A 27,418-nucleotide genomic window follows, 5' to 3' on the forward strand; every position below is an offset into this window, starting at 1 on the left:
TGGGATGGAAACCTTTCTACCCGGTTCTCCCCAGCAGCAGCTCTGCGCATCTCAGATCGCAGCGGCACTTGTCTGCTGTGCGGCTGCCGGCGTGGAGGTCTCGGAGACCTCTGTGTTCCACCTGGTTTTACCCAGCGGTCAGCCCGGCGTAGCTCTGACTCAGAAGCTCTGGTGTTGTGCACAGTTAACTCCGGTTGTAGCTAGATGGCTACCTCCGTTAGCTTAGCTCCCACCTCCGTGTTAGCTTTGGGTTAGCTTGTAGCTAGTTCGACTGGGTGTCGTCAGTTGATCCCAGCCTAGGGTGACCATATTTAAAAAACTGAAAACTGGGACACCAAAGTTTTACACTAAATTAAAGACTGACAAATCCTTGCTGGTGACTTATAACTGCTTTTTATTGTACAAAATGCAACAACATTTGAACATCCTATTAAAATAAGGACATTCTTTTTTTAGTGCAATGTTTTGTTATTTTCTTTTTCAAAATAATACTGTATTTGTGAAACACATTGGGCAATATTAAATGTAGCCCTTTTGTGAAAAGATAAACAAAGAATTTAACTGACCTTAATAACAGCTTTTGATTGTAGAATGTGCAAGAACAGAAACATTTGATCTATATTCAGAATAAGGACAGTTTTTCTAATATTTTTAGTGCAATCGTTTTCCAAACCAATACAGTATTTTTTTAAACACATTTGTTTGGGCAATATTAAATTTAGCCCTTTTGTGAACAAAAAAAGTATTTCACTGACTTCAAGTTTTTTAGAAACAAAAATATTGCACTAAATGAACAGCCCTATTGTTCCCTTTAATGTCACAGTATCTCTTTAAGCGTATTTCATGTTTGAGTGAATCTTTTTAAGCAGACTGTGGTTGTCAACAAGTCTGGCATGAAACTCAGAGCAGCCATCAAAGTTCACCCGAGTAATGAGCAGTGCCTTCAGAGTTTCCAGTCCCAAACGATTTCTCTCATTGGTCCAAGTGTTGTTCATGAGAGAAAAAATGCGTTCCACAGAGGCGTTTGTGCCAGGTAGGCACATGGCAAACTGGCAGATGACGGCTACATTTTTAAATGGGACATTCTGATGCTTAAAATGTGTAAAGATTTCAGCCCAGCGCTCATCTGCTGGTTTAATGTCTCGGTCCCACAGTCCAATCTTGTCAGATGTGTAAGTTTTGACAGAAGTAACTTCGTCAAAGAGCTCCGTTTCATTGATGTGAATGTTTGGCAGCTTTGAGGAGACACACCTCAGAGAGCTCTCAACCTCATCCCAACCTGGTGGATCTTCGAGCAGGGTCCAAGAGAAGCACTTCATGTCAGTAAATGAGGAGCTCCACTCCTGCAGATATGAGATGCAACCTTCATAGAAGGTGTGGACGCTTTGCTTAAACACCTCCACTTGAGGGCGCTCTTGGGTAGCCAGAATGCTCTTCACCTGAAAAAAACACCAATAATAATTCAAGAAGCATTAATATAAGAGCCTTGTTTTTAAATTACTTTTAATTTGAAAATGTTTAAACTCACCTTTAATCCCATGAAGAGGGCGGCCTTCCTCTCCAAAAGTTTCTCCTGTAGATCACACAGGTGCTGTGCAGCGTGGACAGCTGCTCTTCTCTTTCTCCATCTTTTTGATGGTGTCATTGAACAGTGACAGTTGGTTGTAATGTGTGTAAACCACAACCAGGCCTCACACACTTGGTTTTCTAGGAACTTGATGATTAAATTTGGTGCTTTTCCCTGAGACCTGAAGTAGGACTGAAGTGCTGGATAAAGCTTCAGAACCCTCAACTGCAGGTCCCAGTGAGAGCCAATCGGTTCTGCTGGTCCCAAGGAGAGTGGCATGTTCAACATCAACAAATGAACAGAAGTCTTTCAGCTCCTCAGTTCGGACAGTGTAGATGTGAAAATATCCAAAAACCTTGACAACAAAGTTCTCAATGTCACATTAGCTCAACTTTATGTCACATGTCTGTGTAACCTAATGCTCATTGGTTGATGACAACGCCGTTGACGCAAGACGGCTCCTAAGTCATGCGTAAAGACGATTCACCAAGTCACTCGTTGTTCAGCATGCCTAAAAGATGGTCAAGACTAACAAAAGAGCTACTGGAACGACAGGAAGGTGCCAGGAAATGAATATGCTGCGTTTTGCGTCTTATGTAAGTGTGAATTCTCCGTTGATCATGGTGGAAACGCGGACGTGCAGAACCATATTAAAACTAGCAAACATAAGCGGTGGTAACAGGCGGAAAGTTCGGTTAGCATGTTTTTAGTGCTACTGCTGCTGGAGACAAAGACCTTAAACGCGCTGCTCAGGAAGCAACATTTGCCTACCACCTTGTTAAGCACAATCACAACTTTCGTTCAATGGACTGTACTGCTAGCCTGGCAAGCCAGACTAAATAAATGTATTATTTAGTCTGGCCATGCTCCATTGACGGCTCTCGGTTGTGGGGCGGGTTCTACCGTTGTCTTTCAAATGATCTCCGCATTCCACTGGATAATGAATGTGACATACTCTTGTTTCACTCTGTTGCATCATCCCACCCACCAGGCATATAGAGTGCCCTGATTGGCCCACAAAGCGGATAAAGCTCTGTGATTTGTTCACTGAGCAGATAGAGCATGATTGGCCCACCATTATGGACCAATCACAGCTCTTTATGTGTTTGAAACCCCTCTAGAGAGCTGTGATTGGCTAGCCAGAGTCCTGGTAGGAGCTGCTGAGGTTCCAATGGAGCATGCCTAGACCATTCTTTGCAAAGCAAGAATTTGGTCTGGTTCACTAGGCTACTGTACTGCTGGACTACTTTGAAAATTTTATGACCAGCGTTTTACGTGTGCTCGGACCAAAGCTGAGGCAGTGGTGACAAGTGTAATTGCCCCGCATGCTATAGATTTGCTAAAAGAAGACACTACGGATACTACTCTGGTCTCTGTCGCAGTTGACGCATCAAACCACAAGGCAGTGAAGCTTGTTCCTGTTGTTGTGCGCTACTTCAAAATAACCGAGGGGGTCAGAGTGAAGATACTCGACTTTACAACAGGTGAGACCTCAACCCTGCTGTGTGATGAGGTTTACAGGTGCCTATCTGCATTCGGTTTGGTGGATAAAGTGGTCGGCTTTTGTGCAGACAACACCAATACAAATTTAGGAGGAAAAGCAAGACGAGGACAAAACAATGTTTTTCATAAACTTGATCAGGCCACCCCCAACAGTCTGGTTGGTGTAGGATGTGCAGCACACATAGTGCACAATGCAGTTCAGTCTGTAGCAGGCTGCACCTGGCACCTTCCTGAGAAAGCTGTGTCGTTCCAGTAGCTCTTTTGTCAGTCTTGACCATCTTTTAGGCATGCTGAACAACGAGTGACTTGGTGACTCGTCTTTACGCAGGACTTCGCAGCCGTCTTGCGTTGTCATCAACCAATGAGCATTAGGTTACACAGACATGTGACATAAAGTTGAGCTAATGTCACTATGACAACTTTCTGATTGACATACAAACAACCCAGTGACAATTAGTTCTGTGAACTATGAGCAATTAGTTCAAAATCGGGACACTTGGGACCAAGGCTGGGTGAAATCGGGACAACATTAACAGGTTTGTAAAAATCTTTGGGGACACAGGACAAATGGCTCAAAATCGGGACTGTCCCGGGTAAACTGGGACACCTGGTCACCCTAGCTTTAATGTGTCATATTGTTTCCATTTAATTAAATCTTACCTGTACGATGTTTTCTCTACTTCTGTGAAGTGGACAGAAGACCGGAATAGAGAACACTTGGCTTGGCTTGTAAACGTTTCCCCTTGTTTACATCGCCATCTTGTGGTGGAACTCTGATAATGCATTTTTTTGTCGTGTGAAAATGAAACATTTTATAGATCTTTCCAGAAGTAGCTTAATGAGAAATGAAAAGGGTCACAGATAAGACTTTTGAGTTGTTCGTTTCAATGTTAATTTGTTTACTTAGACTAAAGTTGTTCGTTTCAGCAGTTATTTGTTTACTAACTTAAATAAGCGCTTATTAAAATGTTTAAAATGGTTTCGGCTTCATCACACTAAAACCGCCTAGTTTAGGGCAAACATCTGAAACAACATTCCGCTGTCATCTTCTCAAAAACGACTTTTGTTGACTTTTTGAAGAAGCGATTAATGTGGAGCTCGGCAATGACGTAGGCTGTCCCAGAATGCATTGCGCCAAAGCTGCATTTTGAAATACATAAAAATGCGAATAATTTATAAATTACAGCATATAAGCTAGTATACAAGTAAATGCATGCATGGATAACGTTGTCTACGGACATATTTAGTAACTTTTGATACATTTTGAAAACCATGACTAAGTATAGTGTGTGGCACAGTGACCTCCCGTTCTCAGCCTTTCTTACGTCAGCTTTGCGCAGTGGCAGTATCGTAGCCTATGAGGTTTATCCGAGGCGCGATTATTGCTAGTTGAAAACTTTACCCAATACCCCGCCTTGACGACTTGAAATATAGTCGGCAATGGCAATTTTTGACGGTCTCTACGGGGACTGATAATATTGTTAACATAAAATCTTAATGTAGAAACTTTGATGTTCTTAGATTGGTAATAGCCGACGTAATAGTTGTTAGTCTGTGACGAAGCACGGTGAAGATTAGCGTTCCTCCCATAGATGTGCATAAAAGCTCATCTTTCTATACTAAGTTTCCTCCTATGTCCGTCACAGCGGTGGGTGGGGTTTGACCGACCTCCGGGGAGGTTTGTTAAGATGACTCGGCTCTCATCATTCACTTTGAAAACCCGTTCAAAAGATTCGATTCGTTCGTGAACGTCACATCACTAAGACGGTGACACATTACATTAAAATACCAAATTAATTCAGCCAAATTTCATCCCAAAATTGTTGGTTTAACTGTTGGTCGGAACGTGCGCACCCGATTTCTGCCGAGCCCTAAACAAAGCGGGACAAAAACTGACGTCATTTCCATGAACCGCTTTAACACTTATTTTTTGTTTCGTTTCTATAAAAGTTTTCTCTATTTACTTTACTTTAGATGATTGAAGTTGTTTTAAGAATGTAGACTATCTTTGTAGTTTACATCACAATGTTGTTCGCAACCATCGCAGTGGATGTTGAAACCATGACCCAGAGGTAGCTGTACCAAATATAAGTGACTGAGATGTACGTAATCAAATCAGCTTTGCGCAGTGGCAGTATCGTAGCCTATGAGGTTTATCCGAGGCGCGATTATTGCTAGTTGAAAACTTTACCCAATACCCCGCCTTGACGACTTGAAATATAGTCGGCAATGGCAATTTTTGACGGTCTCTACGGAGACTTGTTTTCTCTGTTAAGTAAATTAATTATTGACACATCTGATCATGACAAGTAAAGAGCGTGACTAGAAATATTTGAGCGTAAATTAGTTACAACACTTATAACTACTTTGAGGATCAACTTACACTTAGTCGTATTTTCTTCCAAACTGTTTGTTCAAAATCTGGTCGGAACGTGCGCACCCTGATTTCCGTATCTACCGAGTCCTAAACAAAGCAGCACAAGAGCTGACGTCATTTCCCCCCGAACAGCTTTAAAACGCTTATTTTGGTTTAATTTGTTCACATTGGAAATCGATTTTTACTTTGACTCTTTCAAATTACAAACGTGTAATTTAGTACTCTCAAACGAAATTCTGCTGTTTTAAGAGAGCGAGTTTGAACCAGATTTTATTTGGTAAACCTTCGTTTTTTGCTGATCTTTTAGATTTGATTGAAGTTGTTTACTATACTATAATTATAGTTTACATCGCATTGCAGTTTGCAACCATCGCATTGGGAGTTGAAACCATGACCCAGAGATGGCTGTACCAGACATAAGTGACTGTCAAGCACATACATTTTCAGCCTCGAGCAATAGTAGTATCGTAATCTATGAGGGTCATCCGAGGCGTGCTTATTGTTAATTGATAACTTGATTCCCACAGAAATTTTTTCAACATTGAAACCAAGTAGGTATAATTCCAGGCCATATGTTGATATCATTCAACAGATACATAAATTGTTGTGCATTGGAGCCCATCCTAACAATAGAGTCTGAAAAATCAATAAAATATCTGCTTATCTCGTTTGGTAAGTGCCATGGATTTCACAGTGATGTCCGTGAATTTTAGAGACACATTTTAATGCTGAGCTCTTTTTTCAATCCAGAAGATCTATGTGTGTGTTTTGCTTTCCTGTTTTTTATTGTTTTACTTTATTCAAAACAAGCAGCTAGAGATCAGCAGTTTTTCTGATGTTTTTTCATGTTTGAAAACAAAATTTGATAATCATCATCGAACTTATATAGCGCTTCTTTAGGACACTCAAAGATGTTTCATGCACTCACATTCACACACTGTCAGAGATGGTAATCTACTTTGTAGCCACAGCTGGTCTGACAGAGGCAGGCTGCCATCTGGTGCTGTCGGCCTCTCTGACCACCACCAACACAGGCTAATTAGGTGAAGTGTCTTGCCCAAGGACACAACAGCAGAATACCCCTGGTGGGAGCTGGAATCGAACCCATGACCCTACAATCATGAAGCAACCCGCTCTACCACCTGAGCTACTGCTGCCCCCAATGATGATTTCCCACATCAGATCCAGAAACATCCAATTATTTAACACGGAGATATTTATTTACACAAAACGTGCTTTGCTTTATAGGAATTGTATCTATAGTCCCGGCTAGAAATATATATCAAATATTTAAAAATTGGGGGAAAACTAAAGATTAAAATTATTTTAAACAAGTGTCAAAAAATTCTATGATTGTCAAAAATATTTAATATTTTTTTCTTAAATATTTTTGACAGAAACTAGTGAATTCAGCATTTATAAATACACCAGAAAAAATTATAACTTTAATATGGCAAGTAGGCTAAAGAAATGAAGACAAGCATCTGCAGATTCACTCGTTTGAGTGAATCAGTGGTCCAGTTATGATCACAGTGAAAAGGTAACATAAATATTAAAGTAATGCTAAATGTATGTTAGTTGTAGAGGAGTTGCTTTCATGATAAGAAAACTACAGCAGACATCTCTGATTTGAGTTTCAATATTATTCTGCTGGGCGGTGCAGTGGTTAGAGCTGTTGCCTCACAACAAGGTGGTCCTGGGTTCGCTTCCCAGCCTGGGAACTTTCTGCATGGAGTTAGCATGTTCTCCCTATGCATGCGTGTACTCTGGCTTCCTCCCACAGTCCAAAAACATGACTGTTAGGTTGATTGGGCCTGATTGCCCATTGATCGCTAGAGATAGGCACCAGCCTCCTGCAACCCTACAAGGACAAGCGGGTTCAGACAATGGATGGATGGCATTATTCTGCTTAAAAATAAATAAAACCAAATCAGAAACGAGTCTGAAACTTAATGTACAATTCAGTTGACTGTTTGATAATTCCTCTTACAAGTAACCCGATTTACCCACATCTAAAGAGCAGAAACACGACTATGCAACACAACTTTATTGAAACTTTTGAAGCAACATTGAATTTACAAACAAGGAAACTGGAGCTCATTGAAAAAAAAACGTTGAACCAAAATGGCAGAAAATATCTGAGAAAGGGGAAAAAACTCCCATGACTTAAGCCAGCAGTGGCATATTCATTTTTATAATAAAAAATTATTTATTTATAACTTATGAAGTCTTTCAAGTTTACAGGAGTATTGGAACAAGTTAGTGTAAATCAGTGACTTGATCTACAGTTTACCTTGTGTTTTAACCTTTAAAGGATTTATTATTTCTCAAATATCAATACAAGCAGAACTTTGATTAAAGGAACAGGAAAAAAGAACACTGATGAATGAAAAAAGAGCAGAAGTGAGCTGGGGCAAATGCATTCATGAACTCAACTTTTCAGTGTGGTGCAAGTTATTCAGTCACAGTCACGATTAAAGGCCATTTCAGGATCTCATTGCTTGAGTGCTGCCTCTTGATACTCCTCTGGGTCCCTGACCAGCTCCTCGCTTATAGTTCTGCTGGTACCCCTCCTTAAATAAAGACATTTTAGTAAATACCTTAAGAGCCTTGAATTATTTAAGAAAACCAGTATGAGGACTAAAGAAATCGTTCATACCCTCTGATAGTTTCCGTTTGAGTAGTCTCGAGATGTGCTGAACTGAGTCTGTCCATATCCAGAGTTGGGAGTGTTGGTGAAAGGAGGACGATAACCATCATAACCACCTGAAAATACAATAGTTTAAACTGAGGTAAAAACAAAGCTCTATAGGTAGGATAAAGCACATATTACACATAAAAAAAACCTTCATTCTAAATACTAAAATGGTACATTTTGTTATCGTTTTATTTTAAGGAGTTTGTATTTGATCCATTGAGTACAGAATCACTATAGACAGATTTATGGTCATTGGGAATGCTCCTATCACATCTGTTTGCTCCCGATCAGATTCTGAGTCATTTGATTTTGAGGATCTGCTGATTCCAAGTCCCGATCCGATACTTCAGCAAAGCTATAAAATAATAGGAAAAAGGGAAAACACGTCCAAGTTTTTCATTAATTTTCCAAATTATTATTTAGTTATTTCTTTCTTTCTGTAATTATGCCATTTCCTTAGTTAATATACCAAAAACCATCACTTGTTTAGGAAGTACACTGATAAAACACAAGTTAATATGATGAATATATTTAGTTATGGAGTTCCTCACATTTAAAATTGTTTACGTCGTCATTATGCGATGACAAGGGGCACACACTGCTACGGCCAGCAGGCTAACTTTTATCTGCACAACACCTATAGCTTTCAGCACCAAAGATATATACACATATGTGACGTGGACTGAGCTGCCATCTTGGATGAGTCTCCAATCCCCCCATTGCATTTATTTCGTCTGAAGATGATTACTCAACAAAAAAACACATTTTTTATAACTTTTAACAAAATCGGATATAGACCATTACAGCATGACGTAATGTGCCCACACCCCCGCCTCAGGCTGGAGGGCAAGAAGACGGCACCTACCCGTTGACCACAGTTGTGTTTATCTGTCAGTTATCAATAAATAAAGCTACAGTGGTGTGAAAAACTATTTGCCCCTTCCTGTTTTCTTATTCTTTTGCATGTTTGTCACACAAAATGTTTCTGATCATCAAACACATTTAACCATTAGTCAAAGATAACACAAGTAAACACAAAATGCAGTTTTGAAATGATGGTTTTTATTATTTAGGGAGAGAACAAAATCCAAACCTACATTGCCCTGTGTGAAAAAGTAATTGCCCCCTGAACCTAATAACTGGTTGGGCCTCCCTTAGCAGCAATAACTGCAATCAAGCGTTTGCGATAACTTGCTACGAGTCTTTTACAGCGCTCTGGAGGAATTTTGGCCCATTCCTCTTTGCAGAATTGTTGTAATTCAGCTTTATTTGAGGGTTTTCTAGCATGAACCGCTTTTTTAAGGTCATGCCGTAGCATCTCAATAGGATTCAGGTCAGGACTTTGACTAGGCCACTCCAAAGTCTTCATTTTGTTGTTCTTCAGCCATTCAGAGGTGGATTTGCTGGTGTGTTTTGGGTCATTGTCCTGCTGCAGCACCCAAGATGGCTTCAGCTTTAGTTGACGGACAGATGTGGCTGGACATTCTCCTTCAGGATGTTTTGGTAGACAGTAGAATTCATGGTTCCATTTATCACAGCAAGCCTTCCAGTTCCTGAAGCAGCAAAACAACCCCAGACCATCACACTACCACCACCATATTTTACTGCTGGTATGACGTTCTTTGTCTGAAATGCTGTGTTACTTCTACGCCAGATGTAACGGGACATTTGCCTTCCAAAAAGTTCAATTTTTGTCTCATCAGTCCACAAGGTGTTTCCCCAAAAGTCTTGGCAATCATTGAGATGTTTCTTAGCAAAATTGAGACGAGCCATAATGTTCTTTTTGCTTAACAGTGGTTTGCATCTTGGAAATCTGCCATGCAGGCCATTGTTGCAAAGTCTCTTTCTTATGGTGGAGTTGTGAACACTGACCTTAATTGAGGCAAGTGAGGCGTGCAGTTCTTTAGAAATTGTCCTGGGGTCTTTTGTGACCTCTCGGATGAGTTGTCTCTGCACTCTTGGGGTAATTTTGGTCAGCCGCCCACTCCTGGGAAGGTTCACCACTGTTTCATGTTGTTGCCATTAGTGGATAATGGCTCTCACTGTGGTTCGCTGGAGTCCCAAAGCTTTAGAAATGGCTTTATAACCTTTACCAGACTGATAGATCTCAATTACTTTTGTTCTCATTTGTTCTTGAATTTCTTTGGATCTTGGCATGATGTCTAGCTTTTGAGGTGCTTTTGGTCTACTTCTCTGTGTCAGGCAGCTCATGTTTAAGTGATTTCTTGACTGAAACAGGTGTGGCAGTCAGGGCTGTTGCTAGCTATTTTGGTGCCCTAAGCACAAAGGCTTCGTGGTGCCCCCCCCCCCCACACACACACACACACACACATACAGAAAAAACAACACAATAACACAGTATGTGCAAGCGCTTCACCTTAAATTTTCTTTAATTCTCTTGTTTGCACAAACTGCTTATCATTTTCCAAAAAGTAGGATTGATATTTTGTGTGTGTGTGTGTGTGTGTGTGTGTGTGTGGGTGGGGGGTGGGGTCATTTTGCCTTGGCCCCCAAAATGTCTTGAAACGGCCCTGGGTGTGTGACTGAGTTTTGAAGGTGATCTGAACTGTATCAAATGTATAAATATTACATGTGTATAACTTATTGTTTTATACAGGTAAAAACATGTAGTGGAGATAAATCTACCTACATTTTACTTTTCAACACTTTGTTTTGTTTTCTTGTTTTTATTTAACTATTTTCCTGTCCTGTCTGTCTCTCATCTTCCTGCATCTCCTCTAAACTCTCCAGAAAAACTACTGCCTGGATTCTTACTTTTTCACCTCATCAGTTACTTTTGAGCAGATCAAAGGGATCTCCTGACCGCAAAGCGGAGTGCGCGATTCGATGCTGCGTCAGTGAGGTGAAATCACCGCAACACAGGTGATGAGCTCTGCAGTAGCAGAGCGCCAGGCACAAATAAGACAGAAAATAGAGAACATGAACGGACATGAACGATCGTGTGTTAATTATAGTTTTTTGCCTGCGCCACGTTGAGAATGGACCGTGCGCTGGAAGCAGCAGCCTGAATCGCTGCGCAACAACGCAGCGCTGTGACGCTCTCTGTGTTCTCTGCTCAAAAGAGTCCATAAATGATGTAATATAGGTAGAAAACTTTCTTCCGGGTCCCCTGGATGTGTAGGATATACAGCTCCCCCATCCCTGCTCCTGGATGAAACGCCGGACATTTTCATCAATATAAGAACCCCCAGTCCGGACGTCCGGACAGAGAGTGAAAAGTGGACACGGTCCATCTCCTTTCCTTTTTGTATTGTTTTCTCTCTGTAAACATGCTGTTAACTTGCTTTGGCACATCTTCTAATTGAAATATGTCTTTATCATATATATATATATATTATATTTCATAAGCTTGCGTTTGGTGCCCCTTCCCCGGCGTGGTGCCCTACGCGCTGTGCGTGGTGTGCGTGTGCGGAGCGCCGGCGCTGGTGGCAGTAATCAGGCTTGGGGGTGGCGACAGAAATTGAACTCAGGTGTGAAACACCACAGTTGGGTTACTTTTTAACAAGAGGGGCAATTACTTTTTCACACAGGGCAACATAGGTTTGGATTTTGTTCTCTGCCTAAATAATAAAAACCATCATTTCAAAACTGCATTTTGTGTTTACTTGTGTTATCTTTGACTAATGGTTAAATGTGTTTGATGATCAGAAACATTTTGTGTGACAAACATGCAAGGGGGTGGGGGGTTCAGACTCACGTTTAATTACTGAGCTCTGTTAAGGTTTATCATTAATAAAATGTGACAATCAGCTGAAACTGTTGAGAAAATTTGGTTCAAACTAAGTAACAGGAGATTTTCAGAAGTGCCCGTGTTCATCATGTGTTAATAAACGAACCGCATCTCATCTCATCTCATGTGCGTTAATGTGTTTTTACACAGTCTCCCAGAATATTTAACTGAGGATGTTTTTCTACTCAACATCAGCCTCATTAATCACAAACCAGGTCTGATTAACCGACGTTACCCTGTCTTCTTTACAACCACGTCCCCATCCACCTGCTGCAGAAACAGCTGCTGCGTTCACAGAAATGGGGATCTGTGCTGCAAACCTGAAATGAATCTATGTGTTTCCAGCACAGACTTGAACACGTTTGTGGAATGATTTGTGCAATAATCAGATTTTTATTTTCCTTCCACAAAATGTAAAATTCTGGATTAGATATTACTGAAACGGGGACACAGGGTTTCCTCTACATGTATTTTGCCGTGGCGCGCCGCCACACCTTCAGAAGGATAAAAAAAAGTTAAAAGTACCTTAAGAATAAATTTTTGGAATATACATTAAAACAATGTAAATACTAGACATATATAGTTTATATTTGTGCATGTACACTTACCATAATGACAGTTAAAAATGAATTTAAATATACCGAAACTTTAAAATTGATTTTACTTTGAAAAACCAGCACTGCCGGTTTTTCCCCATGAGCAACCAACGCTCCCTAAACGCGCATCACGCACAGTGCGCAGGGCATCGGGTGGCCAGAGGGGCACCAAGCAGTCAGGTTTATGAAAAGAAAAACAGATTATACTAATTATAGTATAAGCTACTGGACAACATGCACACAAACAACACTGAGGTAATCATTTAACTGGCGTTATTTCACACACAATCCCATCTGTATAACCCAAGCCGATGTGCTTCTCTCCTCTCTGGCTGTGAGGTGGACGGAGCCATGCGCTTCACCTGCGGTGGATGGAACGGGCAGGCCCCGTTCTCTCACGCCACTGCAACAGTTCAGCAAGATATAGGGGAGCACTGCCCTGCAGCACCCTGAACACATGGAGGAGGATCTTAAATCTTGTATTGTTGTTAAAATACCCACAAACTCCACGGCATCGCCCACGCCCGGTATGCACACATTATAAGTGGCTGATACACTGTAGTGAGGGGATTTATGGCTCTTTCATGGGAGCCATTCATTAGTCGGTCGTTTACCTCAAAGAGCCGTTCAAAAGACTGGCTCCTTCGAACGAGGTAAAGCCGGGGGGGGGGGGGGGGGGGGGGGGGTTAAGAGCAACGTCTTCCTGTGGTGTCCGTGAGGGCGCACAGGGTTGGTTAGCGTTCCTCCCATAGATGTGTATAAACACGTGTTTATATACATATCTATGGTTCCTCCTACGTCTGTCACAGCGGTGGGTGGGGTTTGAGCGGGTGCGTTTGACCGACTTCCGGGCAGGTTTGTTAAGATGAACGGCTCTCTGCAGGGACTCGGCTCTCATCATTCACTTCAAAAACCCGTTCAAAAGATTTGATTCGTTCGTGAACGTCACATCACTAATTCACTGCCTCCACTGTCCGGTTTAAAATACCACTAAAATACAAGCCAGTTTTAAAAGACAAACCGTGCAAGCAACTCAGCGTAATATTACTGCAACAGTGTGTCTTATAAATGCGCCATGCCAGCATGACGGTGCGCAAATTTTGCTGCATTTGTTCTGCCTTGCTTGGTAGTAATATTGTGGTAATTGTCTGTCCAATAAACGATGACTGCACCTTGGCACAATGGTGGGGGGGGGGTGTCACAATGACGTGGGGAGTTATTGCCAAGCTCCAGCCAGCAACTATATTGAAAATGAAGGTAAAAATGGGCCGTAAGTTTTTCTTATTGAACAAAATCAGCTGAGATGGCAAACTGGAGCAAAGCAGCAATTTAGGAGCTTCTCTCCGTTAGAGCTGGAGCTCAGATCACCAGAGACTGCACGAGGACTGTGGGGGACAGACCTTAAGGAGCGGCTTGTCAAAAAAAGTTGAACTTCCACATCCACATATTGTTATTACTAGGGATGTCCCGATCCAATCACATGATCGGAAATCAGCCCCGATCATGTGGTTTCAGACTGATCGGGACTCGGGCGTTACTTCCCAATCCAAGCCTCGATCCGCAGTTGGATAGTGGGTTCAAATTACAGGAGAGCAACTTGGTTCTCCTTAAAGGTTGTCAGGCTCCCCTGATGCCCTTAACTTACACACCCAGAAGGAGCACAAAAGAGATTCAGTTTCTACCTATATTATATTATTTATATGGACTCAGAGTAGCGGGGATTCTTTTGGGCAGAGATGCAGGGAACAGCAGGTAGACCGCTGATTATTCATGAACTCCAGCTGCGTTCTGCACACGGCCACAGTAACATTTTCTAAGTTTCTAAGTGGCATCACCAAAAATTAACACACAGTAATTTGTGTCCGTTCATTTTCTCTCTAGTAAGTTCTGTCTGTATTTGAGCATGACGTGTGGACGCGCTGCAGCGCTCGTCACTGGTGCAGCCGGGCAGCGCGGCGCACACTCCGATTTTTTTGCGGTCAATAGATCAATTTGATCAGCTAGTTAAAAAGTTACTTGTGAGGTGAAAAAGAAGGAAGCAGGCAGGAGTTTTTCTGGAGGACTGGGAGATGCAGGAAGATCAGAGACAGACAGGACAGGAAGATAGGAAAAGAAAAACCAAGAAAACAAAACAAAGCTCTTAAAAAAATAAAATGTAGGTAGATTTATCCCACTACAAGTTTGTACCTGTATAAAGCAATCATTTATCAGCATGTAGTATTTATATACAGTCAGGTCCATAAATATTGGGACATGGACACAATGCTAACATTTTTGTCTCTATACACCACCACAATGGGTATCAAATGAAACGAACAAGATGTGCTTTAACTGCAGACTGTCAGCTTGTATTTGAGGGTATTTACATCCAAATCAGGTGAACGGTGCAGGAATTACAACAGTTTGCGTATGTGCCTCCCACTTGTTATGGACCTAAAGTATTGGGACAATTGGCTTCTCAGCTGTTCCATGGCCAGGTGTATGTTATTCCCTCATTATCCCAATTACAATGAGCAGATAAAAAGTCCAGAGTTCATTTCAAGTGTGCTATTTGCATTTGGAATCTGTTGCTATCAACTGTCAAGATGAGATCAAAGAGCTGTCACTATCAGTGAAGCAAGCCATCATTAGGCTGAAAAAACAAAAGAAACCTATCAGAGAGATAGCAAAAACATTAGGCGTGGCCAAAACAACAGTTTGGAACATTCTCAAAAAGAGGAACGCACCGGTGAGCTCAGCAACACCAAAAGACCCGGAAGACCACGGAAAACAACTGTGGTGGATGACCGAAGAATCCTTTCCCTGGTGAAGAAAACTCCCTTCACAACAGTTGGCCAGATCAAGAACACTCTCCAGGAGGTAGGTGTGTCTGTGTCAAAGTCAACAATCAAGAGAAGACTCCACCAGTGTGAACGCAGAGTGTTCACCACAAGATGTAAACCATTGGTGAGCCCCAAAAACAGGAAGGCCAGATTAGAGTTTGCCAAACAACATCTAAAGAAGCCTTCACAGTTCTGGAACAACATCCTATGGACAGATGAGACCAAGATCAACTTGTACCAGAGTGATGAGAAGAGAAGAGTATGGAGATGGAAAGGAACTGTTCATGATCCTAAGCATACCACCTCATCAGTGAAGCATGCGGGAAGTGTCATGGCGTGGACATGTATGGCTGTCAGTGGAACTGGTTCTCTTGTATTTACTGATGATGTGACTGCTGACAAAAGCAGCATGATGAATTCTGAAGGGTTTCGGGCAACATTATCTGCTCAAATGCCTCAGATCTCACTGGATGGCGCTTCACAGTGCAGATGGACAATGACCCAAAGCATAATGCAAAAGCAACCAAAGAGTTTTTGAAGGGAAAGAAGTGGACTGTTTTGCAATGGCCAAGTCAGTCACCTGACCTGAATTCGATTGAGCATGCATTTCACTTGCTGAAGACAAAACTGAAGGGAAAATGCCCCAGGAACAAGCAGGAACTGAAGACTGTTGCAGTAGAGGCCTGGCAGAGCATCACCAGGGATGAAACCCAACATCCGGTGATGTCTATGTGTTCCAGACTTCAAGCTGTAATTGACTGCAAAGGATTTGCAACCAAGTATTGAAATGTATAAGTTTGATTTATGGTTCTTATTCTGTCCCATTACTTTTGGCCCCTTAACAAGTGGGAGGCACATATGCAACTGTTGTAATTCCTGCACCGTTCACCTGGTTTGGATGTAAATACCCTCAAATAAAAGCTGACAGTCTGCAGTTAAAGCACATCTTGTTCGTTTCATTTGATATCCATTGTGGTGGTGTATAGAGCCAAAAATGTTAGCATTGTGTCGATGTCCCAATATTTGTGGACCTGACTGTACGTTGATACAATTCAAATCATCTACAAAACTCCTCCCATGCCCAGGGACGTATCTAAGCATTTTGGGGGCCGAGGCAAAATAGACCCCTGCCAGGTATTTGAAGTTGAAGTGCTATCTGTTTTTATATTAGACTTTTTATATTTGCAATAAAGTTCAAAAGTGAAGAATTTATAATTGGGCTGGGACTTTAACGCGTTAATTACGATTAATTAATTAGAAAAAAATAGCGCGTTAAAAAAATTAACGCATTTAATCGCAGCTTGCATTTCAAGCACGGCGGAACCTTTGTCATTGCACGACTTCCTCGTAGACTGAATATCACTGACGCACACAACAATGCACAGTGCTAATGGCTACTAAAACGTAATAAAAACAGAAAGAAGTTGCCTTGCTTGGACTGATGCAGGATTTAGGAAACACGTCCGCCTCTTTTCTTAACTTGGGAAAAAAAACTTCCAGACAGCAACGGAGTCCGTGTCGCAGACATTTTTCAGAGATCGTCTCTGCTGCGGCTGCCCGGTGGCACCGGAAACTTTACAAAAGTTGCGGTAATCAATTTCCCTCTGGGATTAATAAAGTATTTTTGAATTGAATTGAATTGTAAGCTATATTTTTAACATTTACGTAACATCTGTGCAGTGCTGAAAGCACCAGACAGAATAATTCTGTGCCCTAACAGTAGTTTATGAAAGTAGTCAGACAAACGAGAGGCACCTGGCTGCCGCTGGGAGAATGCTCCGTGTTCTCACTACTATGTAAACAATCACAAACAACGTGTCTTAAAATTGAAAACAGAAGTTTAAGTTAAAACAGAAACACTCTGAAACTTTTCTGATGATTTTCTAAACAATGCTGTCGGGGTATTATGTTTCTGAGACGAGTCTCTGTCTAAACATCCCATGCATTACTATCATTAAGCTGCGAGGTGTGTTGAAGCTGTTATCAGCTAAGGGGCGGATGTTCAAGTGCATCAGGGGCAGCGAGGAACGAGAAAGTTGTGATCAGGCTGGAGATCACACCAGATTCGCTGCTGCAGGTGTGAATCTGCGGGTCTGCAGCATCCCCTTCATCCTCCAGGACTTCCCATGTAAGGAAGGTCCGCTCACCTGTTCGTCAGATCATTATTTCCTCGCCATGATCTTTTATCTTCCCATCAACCTCCAGTCATCCAACTGGAACCAGTTAGTGTTCCTGATCATTCTCAGAATATGCCATGCTTGCTCTGGTGTTAAAAGTTAGTACATTCAAGTCCTAGATCATATTTGTGCCTGCTCTACTGTCATTTTGAAGGATTATTATTTATGTGTTTTTACTACATTATGAGTAGAAATGCTAATAAAAACTCCCAATTATACAAACAAGTGAAACTGGAAAAATTAGAATCTGGTGCAAAGTCAAATTTATTTCAGTCATTCATCTAGACAGAGAGACTATTTAAAGGCTCAGGAACCCTTTGCAGGTGTTTAATATTTGTAATATAAATTTTAGTTGATTTGGGTTTTGTTTCATATCACACAGTGACATTTGAATAATTAAAAAGCATTTTTTATTAAAAGCTTTAGTTTACAGTAATAACCATGTCTAATGTTTGATTCTCTGTTTCATAATTTTAATTAAAAGTTTTACTTTGAGAGCACATTTTCCTGAACGATTAAAATGCGATTAATTGAGATTAATTACAAAGCCTGTAATTAATTAGATTAAAATTTTTAATCAAGTCCCAGCCCTAATTTATGTTATTTATTACTTGATTGTTCAAGCTACCTCACAGGAGTGATCTGTTGTTAAAAATTAAAATAAAAAGGTAATTAAATAAAAAATAAGGAACATTCTGGAACTGTTTCTTCCTCTTTTTTTTCATGTATAGAAAGTATCGGATCGGGACTCTGTATCGGCAGATTCTCAAAATCAAATGACCCAGACTCGGGGGCAAAATACCTGATCGGGACATCCCTAGTTTTTACGATGAATCCTTATCGCAGAACCCAAACACCGCCCCAACCCCCACCAGCGCTCGCGGCAACAGCCTTTAACACTGGAAAACCCAGGATGTGTAAAATTGCTAACATAACAGATCCTGGGTCAGTCAGTGGAGCTGCAAAAAAAAAAAAAAAAAAAACCTCAGCACATGATCACTGTTTGAAATCAGTTTCAATCAGAAAACTTTAGAATGCTCAGCCCTCATATTCAGTGCTAGTAGCAGTCAATGTACTAACGTAAAACAGGCTTAGGAACAAATGTGGAACGCAGGTGGGAGCTCACCTCTGAATCCATTGGAGGAGCCTCTGTAGCCATTGATCATGCCCCTGGTGTTGCGGGGTCCACCACGAGACATGCCTCTGCTGTTGTAGAAGGACTGAGGCTGCCTGCTGAAGCCTGGACCCTGCTGGACAGGCTGCTGGAGGCCTCCAGGCTGCTCTTGGGAATGAAAGGCACTGACTACTGGAAAAAATATTAGAATTAGCCCCCTGTTGGTAATACGTCTCTCACAGGTAAACATAATCAGTACTTAAATCTGCCCACCAGACTGTAGTTGTTCTGTCTGCATCTCGGTCTGCTCCACAGAATGCTGGGACTGGCTGCTGAAGGCCTGATTGTAGCTGTTCTGGTACTGGCTGGCCTGGTTTAGGGCTTCAGTCTCATTAGCTGGAGGGACTGGAGCATTAAGGTTGAACACCTAAGGGTCGAACAATGGTCACATTGTGGTAAAGCCAAAACTGGAGGAAAGCTCGCTAGCTCATTGGTCGTCAAGTCGTTTTCATGTTTATTTATTTATATAGCACCTACCACCACCTTACTGGAGGCCCAAGGTGCTGAACAGCACATAAAAACAAGGATAAAAACAACATTGTAGATCAAATAAAATTGACAAAAAAAAAAGTACAAGTAAAAGTAATTAAAAATCATACAGTACAAAAGGTAAAACTACAAAAGCCAGAGTCAACGATGTTGGGGGAAAGCTAGTAGATAAAAGTGAGTTTACAGACAAGACTGAAACTCCTGTAGAGAAGAAGCTTGCTTAACTGCCAGAGGGAGCTTATTCCAGGGTGTAGGGGCCATTACTGAGAATGTCTAGTCCTCCCTTGATCTGAGTTCAGAGCGGGGGACTTCCAGCAACTCCTGCTTAGCAGAGTGAAGGACTCGGTTGGGGACACACCACTGCAACAGTTCAGCAAGATATGGGGGAGTACTGCCCTGCAGCACCCTGAACACATGCAGGAGGATCTTAAATCTTGCCCGATTAAACACCGGGAGCCAGTGCAGAGAAGCTAACACTGGTGTGATGTGGTCTCTCCTTCTGGTCCCAGTCACAAATCTTGCAGCAGGGTTTTGGACTAGCTGGAGTTGTGCAGTTGTAGCTTGTCCCTCCGTTTTTTACATGTAGCTGTTCTACTACCAACCCAAACAAATGCAATGTGATATATATGAGCGAGAGAGAGAGAGAGAGAGAGAGAGAGAGAGAGACAGAGATATATATATACAGAGAGAGAGAGAGACAGAGATATATATATACAGAGAGAGAGAGAGAGAGAGAGAGAGAGAGAGAGAGAGAGAGAGAACCAAGCAGCAGCTGAGAATTGCAGAATAAGCTAAGGATTTAATCTCACTCCAGTATGGACAAGAACATCCTTCTGAAATGAGGGAGGAGTGTTCCTCCTTTTGGTGCATTTTGCTGAACGACAAAATGTCCAAATGTTGAGACTACTTCAGCAAAAGGGAAGAGAGCAAAAGGAAAGCAGCATTTATGCACTCTAGCTTTGATGCAGACAGGCCTTAGAGGCACAATCCTTTGCCTGCACATGGACCATCACTAAAGAGCCCTCACAGGCCTCAGCAAGTGATAGAAAAATGTCATGCAGACCAATGCAGCCACAGAGATGAAGTAAAACTGGAGTTGGCACTGAATTTTGAAATGGTTCCATTAAAAAAGGCTTTGTTTTGTAACATAAAGCGTGTTTAACTTTAACTGAAAAACAGGAAGTATGGTCACAGCCTTACTGTTTGCATTGACTGGAATGGAGCTGCATTGACATTGATGCCACTGCTGTGAGGAGGTTTGGGAACAGGCTGGAAGACCTGCGTCTGAGAGGCGGGAGGGAGAGCTGTGGAGGGGGGAGGCTGTTCTGACGACAATGACATGGAAGTCTGTTGTAGAGGAGAGACACAACACACATTGCATTTAGGGTTGGGGTGAAAGTCTCAGCCGCTGCAGCTGAGCTACATGAGAATTGCAGAGAACCTCAGAACCTTTCCGTTTGTCATTGTGGGAGCCTGAGAGGCTGTAATCGGCTTGGCTGTGAGCCACTGTTAGGCTGTTGGGTTTGTTTTAGACAGAAAGATGGTATGTGCTATTCTAGATGTGAATTGCCTTGCTCAGTATCCAAAAATCACATTGGTGCATTTTTCTGCTGGAAAAATATCTCCAGCTTTGTCTCAATGACAGAAGAAGTTCAGGGGGTTCACACAGCTGACTAAGAGCTCACACAAAGGAAACCGAGGAGGAAGAGCGGTACACAAGACCTTAGAGGTCCTGCTCTTAACTTAAAAATACCTAAAAACTGCAGGAACAAATATGGTCAAAAACTTTAGAGGCTTTAAAATCTATTTTTAAAATAGTGATGCACCAGAAAGAAGAACTGGCCTAAGCCCACAGCCAAATGTAACTGCAGTCTACTCCCGAACAGCTTTTAAGCAGTCAGAAATGTGATGCAAAGTTGATGGGTAACTCCAAAGTAAGTCCTGAATCTCTTCTAATAAAAAGTAAATTTAATGAGCAGACAGACTAGTTTACCTGGATGGGGTCGACGGACTCTGTTGATGGTCGAGGATCTGGCGAGTGGGAGGTTTGATACATCGGGGATGGTGTTGGAGATACGATGGGGACCTGAAAACAGTTTAAACAGATTATCAATGTTTTATGGTGACTTCTGCAGCACCTCTGTTAAGTTTATATTCAAACACTCACTTGTGTGGGCTCAGGTTGTACAGGAACAGAGTTGGGTTGTGTCGGCCGAGGATCAGGGTGACCTAAAACAATTTCAACATCGTTCCCAAGGACTTCTGACTCAAATTTAAACAGAAGAGCATCTGTCTTTGTCAAACCTACCTGGGGGACAAACCATCTGTGGTACATCCATGGCATGAGCAGCTTTCATGGGCTGTGCAGATACAATGGCTGGATCAATGGACGTTCCATCAAACTCCAACATTGAGTCCTGAAAACAGAAACAATCAGCACTGCCACAAATCAGCCACCAAATCCTCCAACAATCACAACTCACCTGCATGAAGTTGCACGTTCCTTGCAACTGTGCCATTAAGTCTTGCACCACTTGCTTTCGAACCATGGGATCAGTAGGCGGAACAGAAGACGTTACATTTATGTTGCGAGTCTCCATGGCAACGGGGGAAGCTGCAGGGTGTGCGGGTTGTTGCTGTTGCAAGGCACTAACAGCCTGAAAAAGACAAAGGCAGGAATAATAAATCCTACCAGCATATTTCAGTGTGGCATTAAAATATTACAGCTTAAATATGTGTCTACATTTATCTGATAATCTTTCTTTAAATAAGAGCAAACAGCTGCAGCATCCGGCATGAAAATTATAAACATACACTCATATGATCTTGAAAAGCGAATGGTGTTTAGCATGATGTAAAAACTCAGTAACGCTCTCTGACTCTGAAACTCAAACATAAAACAAGACAATGATCGGAATACTTTACAGCCGTTTTTACAAAACACTGCAGTCAATTTGCCTCAACATAGAAGCAGCATCAGGGACCCTTAGGTCATTTATAAGTGGTCAGACAGCAGCGGTAATGGTGCACAACTGTGTCCTTTTACAAAAGATGGAGGTGGGGGTATGGGGCGATCTCTGTGCTGCTGTGGACTTCCATTTATCTTGGACACAACTTGCTCTTTAATGTGATTGAAGCTGCGCTCATTAAGTTTTTTTTTTAACAAATTGTTTCGAAGTGTCTGTCCCCCACAGTCCCTCTGCAGTCTCTGGTGATCTGACCACCAGCTCTAAAGGAGGAAAAAGCTCCTGGAGCTCTGCAGTGCTCCAGTTTATCATCTCAGCAGATTCTGTTTACAAAAGCAAAACTCACAGCTCGTGTTAACTTTACGTTCATTTTCAATATAGTTGATGGCCAGAGCTCGGCAGTAACTCTGCATGTAATCATAACACCTCCCCTCTGTTGCACCACGGCTTAATATGCATTCCCAAGTCCGGCATTGTGGCAATATCACTACCAAGTGTGGCGGCACGAATGTCGCAAAATTCCTGCAATGGTGCATTTATTACACACACCATTGCGGTAATATTACGCCGATTTGCCGGCACGGTGTGTCCTGTAAAAAGGGCTTACTGCTTTGATCCATATGTGAACATGAAACAGAGAAGAGTGGTTTACCTCTGTTTCTCTGGTCCACTCATCCACCTGCTCTTTTTCACTGTTGCCATAGGAGTCCTCTGGAATGAACTGTCTGTTTACAAACTAAAAGAACAAATAAAGATGAGTAAAAAGCCTAAATCTAAAAGAGACCTGAGACTTCTCATGACCGTACTTCTGTTGTTTCCACTGTGATGGACTCTGTGAATTCTTCAATTACTTCTGTTTCTGTTGAGGAAAAAAATTTGAGATGATTGTGTTCATTTCATTAATGACGATCACAATAGCAGTGTCATGCAGCACGAAGCAGAGAAAGGTCAGAACCTGGATCAGCTGTCTGCTCCTCTGCCTCCGACGACTCAGCTACTGCTGCCACCACCGCCGCTGTGGGCTCTTCCTCCTCTTCCTCCTCACACACTCCATTTTGGTGAGATGGAATCCGGTCAAAGTACCCACTCAGCAGAACCTGGTCCAAAGTCTCTTTCAGTGCCTTGTCTATCAGAGGATTAACAGGGTCAGCACTACTGGAAAGTCAAACCATGAAAGCTAACACCCGACAGGAAACTGACGGGAGGCTCGGTGAGGAAAGGCATCATTTGAAACATCAAACCAAACATAAAATAAATCAGAACTTTGTTGAATCTGTAACCAATCCAAATCCAATCTGTAGAAAGCTGTGAAGGTACAATTTACACTTTGATATGTGATGTTTCATGCAAAGACGTCAACTTCGTAATCACCACCGTGATGCATCACGACTGAGTCAAAAGGTAGGAATGGTTCGCCAGTATCATGGTGTAGCAGTGGAGATCTGACCAGTGGAACCACAGGCAACAGGGCTGCTGGCCCGCTGCTGAGTCAGCATAAGCCTGCAGCTCTCAACTCTTAAGCTAAAGCAGCAGAAAGCCAGAGGCCAAACTACTGCAAGGCCTGATTCTCACATCATGGTGATGAAGCACTAACAAAACACTTGTTTTTTTTACTTTAACACATTAAGACATGTCATTTGCTCTAGGAACTACTTGACAAAAAAAAAAGATTGCTTTTGTCACGTCTCGCTACCTCATTCAGAAATATCTGACATATTAGCCTGAATGTGATAAAAAGCTTGGTGACAGTGGCCGTGCCATCACCAGCCATCTGATGAACTGCCCTGCCAACTATGTGAACCACCAGCTGGCCGTTCAAATCCAGCCTTCTGGAATAATTACAGTTTTAGATAAAACCATTGTTGCCAGATTGAACCAGCAGTGTTACAGGAACTGAAAATAAACTGCCTCCTCCCTCGTCTGCTTGATTTCACAGAAAATATAGCAAATACTTTCTATTACTTTCTATAACTAATATTGGTTCATATTTGGTTTGCCATTACCCAAAGCTGTAACTTGTCAGTGTTTGACTGTGCAAAGCTAAAGCTTATATTGTTACATATAATTTTTTTTACTCTTTAGGATGAAGAAAAAGGAAATATTTTACTAAATATAAATACAGAAAATAAAACTTCTATTTGCCTAATTGATTCGTGCTGTTTCCTAAAAGGCAGATGCAGTCATAATCTATCAGCAGCCATTTGCCCTGGCACATGTAACAACTGACTGGCCCAGTCTGATGGATGACGGGCACTGAGCCTATGTGAGCAAGATAAGAAAAAATGAAAGCATTCTGCAAATGATGAGTGAGCCACACACTGAATACTGTTTACCTGAAAAACAAGACAATCCGATGAAGCTGATTTCTACATTTTGAAACAGACTTACATGTTGTACCAACCACAGGTTTGTCCTTCCCTTCCAGCAGGTCCCAAAGGTGCACAGATGCTTCTTCATACTGGTCAATCAATCTGCAAGAGCCAAATGAGCAGTCAGAACTCCTTTGCTTAGTATAAAAAAGGCCCATAACATGCTGCATCTCCAGTTAGTCCTGACTAACCTCACGTTCTGATCCCGCTCTGGTCCCACCAACTTGTAGAACTCATCAAAAGCTACGAGGTCTGCATCTGTCAGCAGCGGTGTGCCACCGACTCCCTGCTTCAGGTCCTGCCGTACAGCGTCTTCACCAAGCCGGTCCAGGATAAACTGCAACTCCAGAACAGTCTTAAGCCTCTTCTGCTCTGACTCTTCTCGTTGCAGCTGCTCCCGCCTTGCAAACTTCTTCCCTACTTTCTGCATCTGAACATAATGTATAATTAGTCAAATTGGAAAAGAGTTGGGATGGATGCAGCTCAGAATACAAAAACATCATCCTTACATCCTGCCCCAAAGTAATAAATGTCTTATGAAGCTCTCGGGCAAATTCCAGGTTGTTCATGACTTCCTGGTATTTGGAGAGGGCCTCCTAAAAAGAAAAAGGAGAAATAACAGCTAGTTAACATGTTATAAATCAACATTAGTCTTCAACAAATGATAAACCTTTTGTGTAACCCACCAGCTGGTCCTGGTTCAGACCCTCTCCTTTATTCTTCCTGACTTTATAATCATCCAGTTTGCTCTTTAATAAAACATAAAAACTTAGTGAGTTTTACATTTTCACACTTGTGACTGAAAGCTTGAACCAAAGACTTTAAAACATCCTCACCTTTTTCTTCTCCATGTTGCGGACTTTCTTGTCAATGACACACAGCACTTGCTTGAGGACTTCTGACTGTCCACCAAGTCCAAAACCGCCCATTGACCCGGGAGCGGATCCCACTTCTGGACTGGCAGATTGCACTGTCATATTTGCATTCATCGCTGAGGGCATCTTAAAAAAGAAAGTGAAAATAAGTCATTTGGTATCCATGACAACAGATCTTATTAATATTATAGGCATGGCTTAATATCTAAGAGTACAATATACAGAATTACAAAAGGCCATGATCACATTTTACATTTATGTCAGCCACGGGTTTAAAAACCAACCAGATGCCTCTTAGAACTGTAGTCTCCATAAAAAAATGTGCTACCCGTTTCATTTTCGCCTGAATAGTCATCAATGTAAAAGTCTCTTTAAATTTAGGGGAATGTGTTTTATGTTTTTACTTCAACATCAATCAGTAATAAGGCAAAATTGTTTTAAAAAAATCACAGGTTTAAAGGCAAATTGTTATCAACTGGGCGTTCGAAAAAGTACTTTGGTGGCAAAAGCAGCATTACTCATACAGCTACGAATACTGGTTATTTTACTGTTAATTAAATCTAAATAAACATTAACACTTGAGTGTGTAGTTTCCCAACACAAGCGTGACAATCACCCAATATCCGTAGCTACCGTTTAAAGTTTAATCTCATGTCGTATAGAAATAATAATTTTGATTGGAAGGAGTCATAAAGATGTAACTAACGATAACGCATGATTGTATCCCTCTACGGTGTAGTCAGTTCACGGCATTTTCTTAGTAAACTAGCCATGGCCGCTCCGCCGTTAGCAGAGTTAGCATCGCGGCGCACTGTTAGCTTGTTCGTCTGATAGCAATAACTGAAGCGTGCTGACCACCAACCGGCCCGGAGCCTCGTTTTCTCGACATTCCGACTTCTTATTCACCCACCTTGCTGATATATATCCACTGGGGAACTTGTTAACTTAATTTACAAAAAGAAAGGCCAAGTTGTAATTGTTGTTGTGTTGCTTTATTTTCTCTTTTACTCTAGTGTGGGATCCGCCCGGCCGGCCTCACCGACAACTGAGACAGTTCGAAAGGCTGAGAAACTCTTTATAAAGGCGGAGGTTCGTTGTTAGCTGTTTCAAATGCGCCGGATTAAAAACGTGAAACAGATAATCGTTTAAAAAGATCATTTTACTACTAAGATATTTACATTCAATTAACAGACAAATATAAAACTTATTTACCAAGACAAGTTATTTAATTGGATGTAAACCTTTAACGGCTTACATTTGTGATCAGGCAAACGTGTCTACGACCTCGTCCCAAAAAATCTGCACAAGCATTAGCTTTGATTAGGATGTTTTGTGTACATTATTTTACAGCAGTACTTTCTTCAAACGCTGCATAGGTCATGAAACCATCGCATGAAACAAGTCAGAATGGCAACACAAGACTATTTTTATATAAAATACATTTAATGAGTTTAAATATCTAAGTCTGAGGTGATTGTCAGTAGGATTATTAAAATTTGTGGATTTATTGTAAATTGACTTGTAGTGAAAACACCACCACCACCACCACTACCACCATCACCAACAACAACAACAACATAATACTACTACTACTACTACTACTAATAATAATAATAATAATAATAATAATATGGAGCAATGTTTGGGAAAAACAGAAAAACCACAATGAGACAGCACAATGGATCAAAGAAGAAGCAGGAAGATTGAAGAGACGACCAGTACAGGAGTGGACAAACATCAGCAAGACAGAAGTAATACTGGCACTAAAGAAAGCAAATAATTGGAAGTCACCTGGAGAAGACAAAGTACATAACTTCTGGCTTAAACATCTTGAAGTCATACATGAAGATCTTGCAAGAGAATACACAGAAATTATTAAAACACCAATAAAGAGCCCAACCTGGCTAACACAGGGTCTAACATATCTGCTACCCAAGACCAATGACACAAAAAACCCTAAGAATTACAGACCAATCAAATGCTTACCAACGATGTACAAGATTCTCACAAGTATTATCACAGAGAGAACATACACCTTCCTCGACAACAACAAC

The 27,418-nt window shown here is 41.6% G+C and overlaps 2 protein-coding genes and 2 non-coding genes across 8 annotated transcripts; 2 read left to right on the top strand and 2 right to left on the bottom strand.

The window, feature by feature from the left end:
• Window positions 1-372: 372 nt before the first annotated feature.
• LOC107393457 (uncharacterized) lies at window positions 373-3,854 on the bottom strand. 2 transcript variants are annotated; one of them, XM_054732891.2, is made up of 3 exons: window positions 3,731-3,854; window positions 1,529-1,922; window positions 373-1,439 (listed from the first exon to the last, which is right to left on the bottom strand). In XM_054732891.2, exons 2-3 carry the CDS (start codon window positions 1,853-1,855, stop codon window positions 831-833), a joined length of 936 nt encoding a protein of 311 aa, XP_054588866.1. In that variant the 5' UTR covers window positions 1,856-1,922; window positions 3,731-3,854; the 3' UTR covers window positions 373-830. The 2 variants fall into 2 exon arrangements, with proteins under 2 accessions (XP_054588866.1, XP_015827306.2); XM_015971820.3 differs by lacking the exon at window positions 3,731-3,854 and having other exon boundaries at window positions 1,529-1,977.
• Window positions 3,855-4,398: 544 nt separating this feature from the next.
• Window positions 4,399-4,539, top strand: LOC129153688 (U4 spliceosomal RNA). Its single transcript, XR_008559665.1, has one exon. It is a non-coding gene; the product is annotated as a U4 spliceosomal RNA (small nuclear RNA).
• Window positions 4,540-5,187: 648 nt separating this feature from the next.
• LOC129153724 (U4 spliceosomal RNA) lies at window positions 5,188-5,328 on the top strand. The gene has a single exon (XR_008559699.1). It is a non-coding gene; the product is annotated as a U4 spliceosomal RNA (small nuclear RNA).
• Window positions 5,329-7,479: 2,151 nt separating this feature from the next.
• caprin1b (cell cycle associated protein 1b) lies at window positions 7,480-26,415 on the bottom strand. Of its 4 annotated transcripts, none has more exons than XM_015964138.3 (18): window positions 26,275-26,415; window positions 25,326-25,490; window positions 25,176-25,238; window positions 24,999-25,085; window positions 24,681-24,919; window positions 24,509-24,591; window positions 23,076-23,246; window positions 22,927-22,979; window positions 22,773-22,856; window positions 21,638-21,811; window positions 21,463-21,571; window positions 21,322-21,383; window positions 21,148-21,240; window positions 20,355-20,501; window positions 18,879-19,032; window positions 18,618-18,794; window positions 8,107-8,213; window positions 7,480-8,020 (listed from the first exon to the last, which is right to left on the bottom strand). In XM_015964138.3, the coding sequence occupies exons 2-18, from the start codon at window positions 25,488-25,490 to the stop codon at window positions 7,934-7,936; spliced, it is 2,055 nt and encodes a 684-aa protein (XP_015819624.1). In that variant the 5' UTR covers window positions 26,275-26,415; the 3' UTR covers window positions 7,480-7,933. The 4 variants fall into 4 exon arrangements, with proteins under 4 accessions (XP_015819624.1, XP_015819623.1, XP_015819626.1 ...); XM_015964137.3 differs by having other exon boundaries at window positions 18,618-18,797; XM_015964140.3 differs by lacking the exon at window positions 20,355-20,501.
• Window positions 26,416-27,418: the final 1,003 nt, after the last annotated feature.

The sequence above is a fragment of the Nothobranchius furzeri genome, chromosome 4 (assembly GCF_043380555.1).
Source record: "Nothobranchius furzeri strain GRZ-AD chromosome 4, NfurGRZ-RIMD1, whole genome shotgun sequence".
In the NCBI taxonomy this organism is placed as follows: domain Eukaryota; kingdom Metazoa; phylum Chordata; class Actinopteri; order Cyprinodontiformes; family Nothobranchiidae; genus Nothobranchius; species Nothobranchius furzeri.